Source organism: Cladophialophora bantiana, assembly GCF_000835475.1.
Source record: "Cladophialophora bantiana CBS 173.52 unplaced genomic scaffold supercont1.16, whole genome shotgun sequence".
Taxonomy (NCBI): Eukaryota; Fungi; Ascomycota; class Eurotiomycetes; order Chaetothyriales; family Herpotrichiellaceae; genus Cladophialophora; species Cladophialophora bantiana.
This window is the reverse complement of record NW_015971590.1, coordinates 424,066-438,890: the sequence shown is the minus strand read 5'-3', so window position 1 is coordinate 438,890 and position 14,825 is coordinate 424,066. Positions and strand designations below refer to the sequence as shown.

The 14,825-nt window shown below is 52.1% G+C and overlaps 6 protein-coding genes across 6 annotated transcripts; 3 read left to right on the top strand and 3 right to left on the bottom strand.

The window, feature by feature from the left end:
- Positions 1–1,230: 1,230 nt before the first annotated feature.
- On the bottom strand, positions 1,231–3,327 carry Z519_09750 (uncharacterized protein; the record flags this gene model as incomplete). Its single annotated transcript, XM_016767471.1, has 1 exon — positions 1,231–3,327. One exon carries the CDS (start codon positions 3,325–3,327, stop codon positions 1,231–1,233), a length of 2,097 nt encoding a protein of 698 aa, XP_016616263.1.
- Positions 3,328–4,451: 1,124 nt separating this feature from the next.
- Z519_09749 (uncharacterized protein) lies at positions 4,452–6,223 on the top strand (the record flags this gene model as incomplete). Its single annotated transcript, XM_016767470.1, has 3 exons — positions 4,452–4,495; positions 4,557–4,976; positions 5,026–6,223. 3 exons carry the CDS (start codon positions 4,452–4,454, stop codon positions 6,221–6,223), a joined length of 1,662 nt encoding a protein of 553 aa, XP_016616262.1.
- Positions 6,224–6,930: 707 nt separating this feature from the next.
- Z519_09748 (uncharacterized protein) lies at positions 6,931–7,527 on the bottom strand (the record flags this gene model as incomplete). The annotated part of the gene is made up of 1 exon (XM_016767469.1): positions 6,931–7,527. One exon carries the CDS (start codon positions 7,525–7,527, stop codon positions 6,931–6,933), a length of 597 nt encoding a protein of 198 aa, XP_016616261.1.
- A 1,607-nt stretch (positions 7,528–9,134) lies between these two features.
- Z519_09747 (actin-like protein) lies at positions 9,135–10,334 on the bottom strand (the record flags this gene model as incomplete). The annotated part of the gene is made up of 2 exons (XM_016767468.1): positions 9,135–9,197; positions 9,249–10,334. The coding sequence occupies 2 exons, from the start codon at positions 10,332–10,334 to the stop codon at positions 9,135–9,137; spliced, it is 1,149 nt and encodes a 382-aa protein (XP_016616260.1).
- A 460-nt stretch (positions 10,335–10,794) lies between these two features.
- Z519_09746 (U1 small nuclear ribonucleoprotein C) lies at positions 10,795–11,448 on the top strand (the record flags this gene model as incomplete). Its single annotated transcript, XM_016767467.1, has 3 exons — positions 10,795–10,861; positions 10,908–11,036; positions 11,090–11,448. 3 exons carry the CDS (start codon positions 10,795–10,797, stop codon positions 11,446–11,448), a joined length of 555 nt encoding a protein of 184 aa, XP_016616259.1.
- Positions 11,449–12,169: 721 nt separating this feature from the next.
- Z519_09745 (uncharacterized protein) lies at positions 12,170–12,817 on the top strand (the record flags this gene model as incomplete). The annotated part of the gene is made up of 1 exon (XM_016767466.1): positions 12,170–12,817. The coding sequence occupies one exon, from the start codon at positions 12,170–12,172 to the stop codon at positions 12,815–12,817; it is 648 nt and encodes a 215-aa protein (XP_016616258.1).
- Between the last annotated feature and the right edge of the window lie 2,008 nt (positions 12,818–14,825).

The window sequence follows — 14,825 nt, the reverse complement described above, 5'->3', positions numbered from 1 at the left end:
TGCGCCTATAGATAGGCAATACACTTATTCCATAGCCGGCGAGCCATTCCCGACCCCGTGCAAGTGGGAGCAGGCAAGGTCGTAACAAATTCTCATCATAGGCACCTATTCATGATCTGTTTATGCTGCTATATCTATGACTGCGTAGTGTAATTTTTTCTACTGACAACTTCCCCAGGTATCTTTATGCATGCAACCAATAGCTACACGCTTCGCCGAGTTCTTGTTCCATTCAATCAACATAATGTTAATTAACTCCACCTTAGTGCCAGAGGGATACCTACGTAAGTCAAAAAGCCTCATCAGGCAACCCCATACCCGTTCAAAAGCGAATAGATACGGCCAAGGCTGTGTCTAGGTCAGATAGCACGATGGAGGACAACATAGTGAACCCGTATGTCGCACTAGATTCCCACTTTTCTCCCGATACCGAACTCTCGTAGTCCAGTAGAAGCGCGCAATGTCATTCTGCCTCATTCAGGATTCGTGTTGCTGGAAGCGGGCGTCGTAGATAATAACGCTGCTGGCCCTGGATAACGAAACCTTTGTCGCCAATCTTCCCCTTGAAATTAAGCCAATCACCGTTGGGTTCACCATATGATTACCTTGTGCTCCCTGAATGTTTCCTTGAGTTGCTTCGGGAGCCTTTCGGAGGCTGCGTCCTCGCCATCTACAATATCTATCCGACTCGGAAGATGCAAACTCCGAACCAAAGGGCTGCCATGGCTCGACCATCGACCATTCCATAAGCGGCCTGCGCCGCAAGTCCATACCAGGGCAGTGTGCCATGGCTCAGATAATTTCGAGGCGTACTTCACAAGATCTTGCCCGGCAGAGGCAGCCCATGCCTTGTTCACCTGGAAAGGGAGGTCAAGCCCTCTTGGCATCCGGGACCAATTTCCCGCAATGAGACTGCCACATTGTTGTCGGCAGTCGTGCTAATATCATGTTGAAAGTATAGTTCGTCAACTGATGACTACCGTGAAATGATGGCTGTCTGTAGTCAGCGATTGTGAGAGGGCTACCTATATCGGTGTCGAGTCGTGGCGTTGTGGGGCTTCGCATCAAGTCAGGATATAAATGAACACTGTCCATGTAAGCGCATATAGGGCATTTACTCCATGGGTAGCTCTAGGCTGATGTAGTGAATGTGTGATTAGAGTGCTAGGACCCATTGGCATCCTGGCTCAATAAATCTGCCTTTGACTTCGGCTATCGTCGATTTTTGATTTATATGACCGAGATCTCTGTCTTTGTTTCCTTTAAAAAATCTTCGTTTCTCCCCCTCTCGAAAAATCCAATCCTCTTGAACATATTGTCGTCGCCCTCGACTTCGCTCGGTAGAAGAAGCAGCCCTTCCACCCTGTCATCCCTTTCTCGGCTTAGGTTTATGGCCACGCATAAGACGATAACAGGGTCGTGGTTTTCAGTATCGTCATATGTGCCGCACATATTGCGATAATCAGTGCCGTACGTAGCCTCTGGATCCTCATCGAGGTCTACATCCGGATGTCTTGCCAAGAACTCATCGATATGTCTAGTCGAAGCCTCGTCAAAAGAGATTAGCTCTTCATTATGTGGAACTATTATTCTTGATTCCGAGGAGGTGGATACTGAAAGCAAGAAGATATTGTGAGTTGAGGGATTGAACCAGGCCCTCCTAACAGCAGCTTTCAATCTCAGCCGTGCAGACAATACTTGTCCAAACGGGTTGAGCTCGGGAGATATTGGTGCTGTCGAGCAATCTATGATGTCACAGATAATGTCCGGGACAGTTGCGTCTTCATCGTCGAAAGAAAAATTGAATCGAATGACACCTCCCTCAAGACTCGCCCAGGACCAGGAAGGTGCCCTGTACCTCGTCGGCCTGTGAATGATACAGGTGTCATTTTCAGGCAGTGTTCTGTGCCAGCGGGAAGCGCGCCACGTCAGCTGTCTCGCGAGTTCGTATTGCCACAGCCCAGCGAAGTAGCCGGGCCCGAGGACGCGAGAGAAGGAAGGATGAGAGGCGATACCAGCTATTGCATTCAGCTTGTCGCGTTCAAGGCTCGCAACGCGGAGAGAGTACGCCGTCACGATACGCAGCCAGCAGCTCAAGGCCTTGTCTCTCTGAGAGCGCGCCTCTTCTTCACTCAGAAGCAGAGAATGCAGATTGAGGCTGTACTTGTCATCATTGTCGTTGTAACCCGCATCGAGGTCGTGTGGGAAATATAGGGAGTCTCCAAAGTTTCTAGTGCCGGCACGGCACCTCCACATCATGGTGTGGGTAGTGAATGTGAGCGTGCGTTGGGCTAGTAGCTGCTCTTGCATCGTCCAGGCCCTCTTCGCAAGGGGCTCGAGCCGCTCGTCGTAGCTTGCAGCATCCAGTTCGTTGACGGACATCGTGCCGTACACGCCAGGTCGAATCCGGACCGGTATCGTGTGGGAGGGCTCTGAGTGGACCCGGGGATGAAGGAATCCTTCAAAGACACTCTTCGCAGATGCGGCGACTATTGTCAAAGCTGAAGAAGCATAGATATCTTTCATGACTGCAATTTCCCTGATTTTATCCTCTTCAGAATCCTGGATGATGCAGAGAGCGTCAATCCACAAATAAGGGATGGACAAGTTACGAGTGGTCGAGATGGCGTGACGGATAGTGCAAGGTAGGGTTCGCACATCCAGCTCTTCGGTGAATTTACCATAATTGGACCAAGTGAGAGTCCGAAAAGGAGTTTCCCCCCAACAGTAAGAGAGCGTTGCGTAAACGCCACGCAAATTCCTAGATTCCAAGAGTCGTGGATGTCGCCGTCCTGGCGGATTGATTTCGATGACCCTTGCGGGAAGACTAGCCTCTCGGTGTGAAGGGCTGCAGCACTCGTGCCCCATACACTCGTCCGACCACGTTCTAAGCTGCACCGTCGCCGCCTCGCTGTTGACGTCGGTCCGCCAGGGTCTTGCAGTTACATACGCTGAGGCGTTGTCGTCTGCTGCCGTCCAGGCGTGAAGAAATAGCGCGGAGCCCCCGATCCACTTTCCTCTTGGAGAGTGGCACGAGATGTCCAGGTAGAAGATGTTTCCGCCCCTGGGCGTGCATGAGCCTATCAGGGACGGGCTCAAATTCGTAGTAACCCTGTCTTCTGGCATCCACGAGTCGCGAATAAAGCTTCTTATGTACGCACACCAGGTGCAGTCAGCATCTCTGATCTCGCTGGTGGCAGCGACTGCTTCGACGCTTCTCTGCTCGTGGACATTACCGAAATGATCGTAAGTGCAGCATTTCTCAAAAGCCTCGGTGTTGAAGAAATCACGCCAACACCGGGCACAGACGAGATCTCGAGGTGTCATTTCGAGCGACTGCTCATAAAGAGGCGAAGTGTTTGACTATGCCACCACTCCTCTGATGCAGTGGATGCGTGAGGTTGAAGGTGATTGCAATAATTGATCATCATCTCTTGTGTTCTGTTTAGGCACCAGGAGGTATTGAGGCGTTGAGGTGTTGACGCCTAATGATGTGACAGGAAACTTATAGTCGGGGACGAAACTCCAAAATTCGGTGGTCCTATACCCAGTACGTGGAGCTGTGCCACAGCACCACGACAGCGGAATGCGACGAATTGTTTTATAGCTGTGTACAGCGTATTCCTCGTAGAATAGAGCTCTTTCGTAACTAATATATTATACACTATTATGTCTCGTCGGTCCGCACGCAAATCGATATTCATCGCAAAAGTATTAGCTTGTCAAGAGATCTTGTCATGAAGGGCTCCCCGGAGGGTGAGAAATGAATACAAGAAGTGAAATTGCCTATCTCCAGGCGCCGCAGGTCGACATCGACTTCTAACTCAAGGAGAGGGTCGAATAGGGGTGTGACCTTGTCTTGTCGCGTTCGTCACATAGATTTCCCTTGCCGTGGGCTGCGACACACGACCGTATTAAGTGCACACCAAAAGCTCCATCCTTGCAGGGGACCAGCGACATTTCCACAATTTCTTAGCATCTAGACTTCCAGAGCTCGAACTACGAGTGGTCTCATATAGGCTCTGCTGACGCTCTGTCACATATCAGATTAAAGGAGTCTCCTTCCCTTTCCTAAAGAAAAATTAAAACGAGCAAAGGTACGTAGCCGAGAGGTAAATGAAGCCGATTGTGGAGGGATAATGTGGCCCTGGGGAGCAGATTGGTCCTCCCTTGCCCTCCCTTGTACTTCATGTGCTACGAAGGGGTGCGCAGCGGGGACTCAGCCAAAGGTTCACTTGAGGCCCAGGTAAAAGCGGCAATCACTCGCCTTCGAGGACCAACCCGGATATGGCAATTCATTCGTTCGCGAGTAATTCATCCACCCGCTACCTCGTACCCTAGCGGAGAAGTGGTTAAAGTGGCAAGAGATGTGGCGGATCGCGGCGTGGGTGGAATAATCCACGAAATACTCGCCTGCAATCGGGCACTCAGTTGAACATCCTCTTCCCAATATGAGCGTCACCATTGACGCGCTCTACGTCTTTGATGATCACAAGTATGTGCCTGCCCTCTCCTCTCTCCCTCTGCCCCGCCGCGAATTGCTGACCATCCGCTAGCAACTGTATCCTCGAACACATTTACTCGGGCCGCCCACCCTCTGCGCAGACTCTCACCAGCAGTTTGACTGCGCGAACGGGCCCGCGACCCTCCATCCTCTATCTCTCAGAACTTGCACCTCCAACCACCGTATATTCAATCTCTCCTTCATCCTTTCAGTTGATCGCAGTGTCTGGCAAAGATGCACAGTCGCTGGCCATCCTCGATTTCCTCCACCGCGTCCTCGATGTCTTTGAGGACTTTCTCGGAAGGCCCCTCCTAACCACAAAGATTGAAGACAGCTATGAAATTGTGGCCCAGTTGCTGGGTGAAATGTGTGATGGGGGCATAATATGCAACACTGAACCCAATGCGCTGAGAGAGTCGGTAGAAGTTTCTTCAGTGCTGGGAAAGCTGTTCACGCATGTAGGATTGCCCGGGTATGCCCTGGCCTACATTTGCAGATATGTGCGGCTCTAACTCTTGCAGGTCTTCGCCTGCTCTGGGGCCATCGAGCAACTTCTCCTCCAGCCTGCGCGGCACAGCTTCCCCTCCCGTGGGACCGGCAATCCCATGGCGAAAATCTAATGTCCGACATACCTCAAACGAGCTCTATGTCGATGTCATTGAGAATCTGTCAGTCATATTCGCTCCATCAGGTCGTCCCATATCCGCACGGTCACACGGCTCGATTGCCTTCACAGCCAAGATTTCTGGAGTACCGGATTTGCTTTTGGTATTGACCGCGCCCGGAGGTACCAGCAGTGCCAAAACATCAGGAATCACTCGCACTATGCAACTACCAGTCTTTCATCCTTGCGTCCGGTTAGCAAGATGGAAAGAACACCCGGGAGAGCTATCATTCGTCCCTCCAGACGGCCGTTTTATGCTTGCAGGTTACGAGACTGACCTGATGCCATCTTCCCTCGACACGGATCAGCCTCCGAACAAGAGTGACAGAATATTCCTGCCAGCCACTGTAGATCTACGAAGTGGACTTGGCAGTTTATGCTCTGAATTTGAAGCCAAATTGATCCTGAACAACACTTTTCCCGGCGTTTCTTCGGCGCCAAAGCCGAGCGCCTCGCGGACGAGTTCAGGTCCAATTTCTTCTTTGTCTTTCGGTGGTGCCAGCAGTGGTAGTTCGAGTGCTCCAACATTGGAAGCTGTAATGGTCACAATACCATTTCCCCCGGATGTCCGGAGCGTCACTGAACTGAAGTCCTCAAGAGGGGAAGCCACGTTCAACGCACTCGACAGAGTTGTCGAGTGGAAAGTCCCTACCAAGGACGGAGCATCGATCAATGGAACAGCGACGTTGACCGGCACCGTGGCGGGTGCTTTCAATGTGCAGAATGAAATGGATGAAGAGAGCCAAGCTGCCGAGATCGGGAAGCAGAACACTATGGCAGGGTATTACCAGGAAGATGTCGTCGCCAATCAAGGTGCGGCACCTGAACCGTCAGGAAACGGCAACTCCAAGAGAGCGCAAGCGACCAAGGCGCTGATGCCACGATCAATCTCCGTCTCATTCAGTGTCAAAGGCTGGCTACCTAGCGGGATCAAAGTGGATAGCTTGGTGGTTGACGTGAAGAAATCCAAGGGCCTGGGTGATGGCGTTCGGCCGTACAAGGGCGTCAAGTACCTCACGGTGAGCAGGCAGGGTGTTGAGAAGAGGGTGGAATGAATGAGATATGATTATGAAAACGTCAAGAGAAGATGAAATTACATCTGCTTTATAATTTTTGCTATTGTTGTCTGTCGAGCCATGTACCCTTGTGGCTTGGGGGTCATGTTGACCAACCAAAGGGCAGGGAGGTAGGCAGGTAGGTCGTAAGAAATATCTGATACTAAGCTAGTATGATGATGGTCGTGAGCTTCGTTCATTGTTTTTGGTTTCCCTTTCCATGCACCGTCCATCCATCCATGCCCTAGCATACCCATCCTTCCATACACGCCATGCCATGCCCATGCCCATGCATAATCATGTCCGCTGGACGCTCTCACCAATGACCATGCAAAGCGAGTGTCAAAAGCCAAAGCCAAAACCAAAGCCATGTGTAAGACGAAGACTGAGAAGACGGAAGAAAGTCCGATAACGCCGCGCCCTCACACATACAATAAAGAAACAAGGAAGCAAAAAAAGTAAATGTGTCTCGTCAATCGTCCGTAGTGGTGCGGTCGTTATCGTCGTCATCATCATCATCGTCCGAATATTTTCCCCTGAAATAAAAGATACAGAAGAAAATCTTTGGTTTGGTCCTAGCTGGGGATCGAGCCTTTTTGGTTTGAAACTCCAGCTAGCCATGTGGTGTGGTTGTGGTGTGGTGCGATGACGTGGTGACGCGATGATGACGAGAAGAATAACGGGGAGAAGAGGGAAGGCTGGGCTAGCTACTGGTGATGATGCATGCCCATGCCCGTGATCTTCTTCCACCCCTTCTTCACGCTGCGGTTGAATTGGTCCGCGCCGGACTCGCTGCCGTGCGAGGAGCTCGCGCTCGTGGCCGAGGCGGCGCTGTCCTCGCTGGGTCTCCGCCTCATCATCGCGCTGGGGCCGGCGGTGTTGGTGGCGCCGGCAGCGTTGAATCTGTAGTTGCTGTTGGTGTTGCTAACGTGGCCGATGTTGCCCGCTCCGCCTCGGCCGACGTGGTACACGGGCGCCGCGTCGCGCTCCCACCGCAGCTGCTGCTCGAGTTCCTCGTCGAAGCTGAAGATGGCGCGCTCGGAGCTGGGGAACACGTTGCCCGCGCCGCCGCGGCCGGTCGTGAAGGTCTTCCTGGAGCTGGCGGTGGATGAAGTCGTCGATGACAAGGAGCCGAGCCGTGATGCGCCTGTGGCGCCGCTACCGCCACCCCATGCTGAGGCGCTGGATGAGGAGGATGGCACAGCGTTGCCGATCCCGCCTCGCCCCGTGGAGATGTAGTGTGTGCTGGTGGTGACGGAGGGATGTGGTTCGACAATAGAGTAGGATCTTGATGAAGGCGACATTTTCTTTTTCTTTTGAAGTGTGTGTGTTTGGTTTGTGGATTGGGTGGGCACTGTAAATTGGCTTTATGTTTGTTCTTATTTGTTGCGAGGACGAATGTTCTCGATCGCGATGATGTCTGAGCTGGTATGTAGAGACCGCCTAGTGGTGTTGATCAGGAGTATTTATGATTGGCTCAGGTGTGCTGTTTTGGGAACCACAGCCAGAAGTAGATAGGATTGGATTCCTTAGCTGTCAGGTGACGGTGATCAGAAGGACAGTATTTGTTAGAAATGTTGCCGGTCTGAGGTATTTCCACAGGACAATGACGACGGGCTTTGTCAAGAGCAATAAGCAACTTGGGATGCGAAACAAGAATCCCGTCACGAGGAGGACCAGGGGACCAGGTGATTATATACGAACAATGAGCCATTGTGAAAAAGTTTTTCTGCTTGGTAGTTGTTGACGTGAGGATCTCCAGTCAAGGCACAAGCACTGGCAAGGGGCTCACGGGGCTGGCAAGGGAGAGCCATGGGCGTGTGAATTCTGGGGCCATTACTCGATAGAAACCCAACGTCTTGTCGCACTTTGCAGTTAACTGGAAAGTGTCGGCCAAGGTTGAGACAGGCCTGCCGTTAACTGCAAAGCGCGAAGGTGCAAATTTGCAGGTCACGATGGGGACAGATGGCGACACAAGAGCGGGAAATAGCTAAAGCTGGCGTCATGGAAAATACTGGTAGAGAGGAAGTGACACGGTTGCAGGTGGATATTCGATGAGGCTTGGTAAGGGCAGTGTACTACAGGTACTTGCGTGATGGGCGGAAACTGGACGACGGCAAAAGTCTCTCGTAGAAAATTCCTCTGGCGGAGTCGGGCGGTGAGGCTGCCATTGGCCACACATCGACGTCAGCTGTCGAGCTGGGAGATTCCGTTAGTCATGCCCAGCCTCGATTCGGCCTCATCCTCCGCCACGCGCTGCGCTCCGAGCAATCTATGGGGTAATCGCCTGCTGCCCAGAGCGGGGACCGTCGTTTCCTGGGGGTAATAGATTGCCCAAGATGGCAGCCCTTCTCCAGTCGTCACCACAAGTCACCTCTGTCCCCTCCATCGCCAGGCGGGAGCCCGGGGCTTGAAACAGCCCTCGCCTCTTTTTTCGTTCTTTCTGCTCGTCGACTTCTGCCTCCTCGTCGTCCTGACAATCGGACACGTGTTGAGTTTGTTGAGTTACCCCTGAGAAGAGGGATCGATACGACCTGGCCCTGGCCATCAACAACGGTATGGTAAGTAGGTCGGCCTCCGGTGTTGTGGCCTGCCTCAATCTGGATAGTGCTTCCAGAGCCCGTTGATCTGTGGCTAGACCATCCCCCGGATTCTCGGGACTTCCCCGCAGTTACCCAAGGCCGATGCTCCAGAGGGTCATTGATCAGCAGATCCAACACTCGCCTCTCTGTGGCGCTGGACGGCCTGCGTCCATCGCGCGATGCCGGTGGTGCCTGACAAAAAAAGAGTTTTTTGTTGTTAACCTCACCGCCAGATGCTCGTCGTTTCGTGGGCTGGAATGTGTGGAAGCCGAGGTCCTCAATCTCCTGGCCACGATCATACGAGCACTGTCGCTCTGGACGACTCCCAATCAGGTAAACTTAGTGTGGATAACGTCTGGATTCTCATGCCAGTCGTCAATGCTGACCCACATCTGGCCTGGCATTAGTGGTAGCCCGATACTAAGAACGTGGTCCTCACTTACCTTTCTGAATGTGCTCAACCCAGCAAGGATGCTGCCACCAATCCACGTGCTGTACTTTCGCTCGGGAGGTGCATATATCTTGATGCGCATATCCTTGACCGCCAGCCTCTGCATTTCATACAGAAGTCGGTCCGGAAACCCTTTACATAAAGTCGTACCACCGCTGAGGACAACATTGCCGAAAAGGTTTTTTCGGAGGTCCATGTCCGTCCGGTTGATGGCATCCACGACCATTTGATGGATGCCCTGATATTCCAACCCGATTAATTCTGGTTCAAACAGAATCTCTGGAGCTCGGAACCGTTCTGCTCCAATTTTGATCTTTTGGCCATCTGGGAGCACGTACTCGACATCCCTCTTCTCGTTCTTCCATATCCCCTGTGACCAGTCCTTCTCTTCTTTTCGGGGATCCAGGGCGATGTATGCGGTTTTCTCTTTCATGATTCTGACAATTTCCTTTTCTGCGCTGGTGTGAAAGACATGGCCATTTTTGCGCAGGAGGAGTTGCATGTATTCGGTGATGTCTCTTCCTGCCACGTCGATTCTCCGTATGCTGCTCGGGATTGCAAACCCTTCGTAGACAGGTACTGCATGACTGACACCATCTCCACTGTCCAGAACAATACCGGTTGTTCTACCGCTCGCATACAGACTCAGAACGGCTTGAATGGACATATATATGGCGGGGACGTTGAATTGTTCAAACAAGATCTGGGCAGCCGTGTCTCGATTTTGTCTGGGGTTCAAGGGTGGCTCTGTGAGGAGGACAGGATGTTCTTCGCTCAGTGTTTTCAATTCTTGTTCGTAGACATATGTCCAAATCTTTTCCATGTCATCCCAATCAGTGACGATTCCATGTTCAAGCGGGTACTTGATTTTCAGAAGGCCCCGTAGTTCCTGCGCCTTAGGGCCGATGAAGACATCTCCCTCCAGGGCCCCGGCAAGGGCACGGACGTGCTTAGGTCGGCCAACGTAGGAAGGGAAATAGGCCGCAGGAAGATCGGTGCCGGCAAAGCCAGCTCGAATGGTGCCGCTTCCGTTGTCCAGCACGAGCGGTACATTGTGCAGACTTCCCCCGTCGGCCATATCGACCAGAAGTATTTCAAACAAGCAAAGATTAAGATTGAAGGGATTGCTACTCTGATCACCGCATGATGCCGATGGTGGTTGTGGTGATTAGTAGGGGGATAGGGACCAGGGGGACTTGGACAAAAGAAGACGCGAGTTCAGTCTCCAGCCGCAGGACGCGACGAGACAAAATTCTGCCGCTTTTCACCGCCTTGTTGGCATTTGTTCCTCCTGGTTCCTCCAACAGAATATTATCAACTTTCACAAACGCAGACACACGCTCCTTTGCACCAGCCAGCTCCTGATCCCATCTACCGACGCTGATTCTGTCTTCGCCGCTGTTTGCAACCGAATTTCAAGCCATCTCAACCGCCAAAATGCCCAAATATAAGTACTTCCCTCTCCACATATGGCTATTTCACTAACATGCGCAGCACTCTTTTGCGACTATTGTGATGTCTACCTTACACATGATTCCATGTCGGTGCGCAAGGCTCACAATGCTGGCCGAAACCACCTGAGAAACGTGGTCGAATATTATCAGCGTATGTACCAAAAGGCAGGGGCTCAACGATGTCTAACGAGATCCAGAGATTGGTCACGAAAAGGCACAGTCGGTCATTGACTCGATCACTTCCTCATACGCCGCCGAAGGTCAAGCAAATCCTATGCTTCAACAAGCTGCGTCAGGATTTCCTCCGCCTCTCCCTGGATTTCCAGGTATGTTTGGCCTCGATTGAGTTTCGATGTCGTCTCACTGGTATTCATCACAGGAATGCCCCCTCCACCATTCGGACTACCCGGTGCAGCGCCGCCAGGACCTGGTGGCATAGTACCCCCTCCAGGTGGTCGTGGCATGCCATTTCCACCTTTCCCGCCCAGTGGTGCCCCTCCTCCAAACCTACCAGGTGGTTTACCTTTTCCTCCACCGCCCGGCGGGTTTCCTCCAAACTTCCAATTTCCTCCTCCAGGTGCACCGGGCGGCTTCCCGCCTCCAGCTCAGCAGGGTCAGCAAGGTCCGCCTGGAGGACCTAGTCCGGGACCTGGTAGTAGCATGAGTCAAGGACAGGCCCCTCCTCCACCTGGTTTTAATATGAGTGGTCCTCCAGGAGCGAGTGACAGCAGGCGCTAAAATCATTTGGCAAAAATCTCGGATCATACACTCTCTTTCACACGCAAATGTTTGAAGAGAACACACATGGTTGGACCGGTGTCAGCTTCACACACACACAACTCGTGGAGGTTCTAGTGTCACTGATCTTGGCATCCTGCGCGATGGCAAATCCTTTCTGGGACGCTGGAGCACAGGGCAAGATTCTACTGCGAGTTGGTTGCTGACATGCACCTCCGACTCAAAGATGCATTCTCCATGAAGACCGCATCAGCTACCATGCATATTGCACTCTAGGCCGCCAAACAAAGCAAGACTCCATGTCACTGAAGAAACCAAACTTGTCAAGGGAATATGAGCCAACTGCAACGACCACCGCTGAAGCTTTGGTCGAGGCAAAATATGAACTCAGCCTTGACGGTCGTGACTGCCATGTCAGGGCGGCCAGGTGCGGTTTGACCGACGTGACGAACGGGGACTGTCTGTTTTCCATCCCTCATCCGTAGTCTTCTGTTTGTTAGTTCGCCACCTCACCTATGGCTTTCGACACCCTCATCGAATTCGCGGAGTATTTCATCGCCCCTATCTTTATCGTCTTGCTCTTAGCGCTCTTCATCCACTGTGTCTTGACAATCCACCGAAACAGGGAGCGCCGCTTCTTTCGACTCGACTCAATCCTGTCGGTATCTTAATCACGACAGTCTCTCCTCCACCGGTCGGAGGCAAATTCCGTTTGAATAATATGGCCGATCTATCGGCCCCTGAGCAACCCAATCTCACAGGAAGCGCGACTCCCAAGGAAACATGTCAGGATCTGCACAATCTCACGGAATGTATTCTACATCCTTATCAAGAAGGCGATGGCTTTACTCCCACCTCACCAACTCGCCAAGTAGTAGCAGCACGTCGAGCCCGATCGAGCAGGATACTTGATCGAATCTCGTTTGCACGATCTAGAGGGATTAGAGACCGTGCACTGGAAGAACTTGAGGCACGCCAGCGAGATGAACAGAGAGCAGAAGCCAAAGCTCGCAAAGAAGGAGCGACGCAGGAACGGAAGGCACGACGACAGGAAGACTACAAGAAGCGAGAGGCGAAAAGACAAGAGAGCAAAGATCGGGCACGGCAGAACAACAAAGACAAGGCAGAAAGAAAAGCACAGGAAAAGAGAGTGCAGGACTACTATGGGATACGCGGCTATGACCCAAGCGCTGGCATGCTTCGCGCTAATCGAGATAGGGCGGCCTTGCGAACGACGAACGGGCAAGTCCAGATACCTTGGAACATCGACGAAGTGCTGAATTCGAGGCCCCAAACTAGTCAAACCTGGGGCGTAGAATATGGGAAACCTAACGAGGAGCATGGGAAAGGACGGCACTCTCCATTGTGACGGCGGCAGCGACGGCAGTTTGAATGGCGACGACAGCAAAGAAAAGAATCCTGGTATGGATTATTTGTCGCTCCCTCTAGGAATAGTACGTATTCTTTTGAATGCTTTCAGGAATGTCAGTACGCTATATTCTCGGAAATATCTGCCACCATTTGACTTCTGACGGACTATATCCCCTTCCCTTTTCTTCATCCACCCCACAGCTTGACAGCCTAACACCTCAATGAAGTACCTTTTAACAGTGGAAAACCGACTTAGCGCACCTGGGTCTCGACACCAAAGGAGTGACTGGCCGTCTCCTCCCCAGACGCTATAGTCCCCCTCGGCTGCTTTCTCAACTGCCTTGAGAGCAAGAGACACACAACTTCGCCATACCTACTTCGCCGTAGTACGGAAGTCTGCTGAAAGAGCGGCATCTGCGACAAACCAGCCCTTTGCCCCCCACCGATCTCCCGATCCAGATCACTCAGAAGAGCGCCACCAAACTGCATGACAGTCCCTGCTTGGTATTTCCCATGTTTAATGCCACATTCAATGCAGAACCGCTTCAGACGGGATCCGAGATCATCGCATATCGCCTGGGAATGTTTCCCTCTCTTCCCCTTCATCATTGCATTCGAAAACTCCACTGCGGATCGAACGTGAAGGCAGAGGGAGCATGCGAAATAGTCTCTCCCGACAAGAGGCTGTCTCATGTGGTGTTCAGCTTGTCCTGCGGGATCGTAGCATGGCCATCGCTCGATTTGCAGCAAGTCAATCATTCCGTAGCCATGCGGTCTGAAGACACGTAGGTCCTTGCAGGTTAGCGACAGGGCAAGCGCTGCCGCGTAGTCGCAATACGATGAGATCCTCAAAAGAACCTCTGGAGGAAGAGACAAAATGGTAATACCCTGCGTCATAATTGTATCATTTCTTTGAATAATCTCATGTTTCAATGAGGGTCCATACACAGTGGTGACGGGCGAGGGGGACGAGGATCTTGTTATTCAAAGGCTGGACACCGAGCTATTGATAAAGAACATGTGACATGACACTTATTACCAGTCCGGTAACTTGATCGCAACAACTTCCAGCTCATCCTGTAACGTAGGGAGCAATACCTTGCCCACTAAGATCGCCTGCACCGGGCTTCGAAGAGTAGAATCAACATCTTGACATTGTCTCGGAGCTTGACTTGCGATTGACCATCAATTTCGGCTTCGTTCTCGGGCACGTCCTCCTGACAGGTTGGCAGTTCATCAGGCCGTCCGTTTTCGACACCTTCTGCGACGCCATTCTCCATGGGAGCTCCTAGAATGAACCCAGATTCACAGCCCCAATCTCGCCTGCTGAATCTTCCTGCCGAGATCCGCAGTCGAATCTGGCACCTAGCCTTCGCAGATTGTCACGTAGTACCGACTCGCGAGGGATACAACTTCAAACAAGATGACTGTCTAGCTTGCATCAACTCTACCCCCACCAACGATGACGCTGCCAGTGCTTCTTCAAGGTGCCAACACCCGACGCGGTCTGAAGTCTCTCGACCACCGCGGACCTGCAAGCGGATCTTCACCGAGGCATGTAATATCTTACTATCCTCGTTCATATTACAATTCGACTTGCTACTCGACCCCTCGAACGATACCTTGGAACCCTAGAAGAAGACGAAAGTCCACGTCCGCCGAATTGACTGGATCCTTCACTTACACGACCTTGGATATGCCGATTGGATCCAAAATGTTAGCATCCCCGGGAAGGCTATTCCCCAAACTGGAGCAGGTCGTCATCCACGCGCACATAGTTGCCTCCGGATGGAATGTTCCTTGCTCTACCCATCGTGGGCATTGCCAGGGGCTTCCCCAGTCGGGAAACGCCGAAACCCAAAGTCCCGCTGGATCTCCAATATGCCTGTTCCCGGAACGTCCCTGATGGTACCTTGATTTGGGTCGTGATGAACAACGAACACGAGTTGCTCGTACAGAAGTTAGTCAAGGATGTCGAGTTCATTGAACTGGCCCAAGTGGGACCA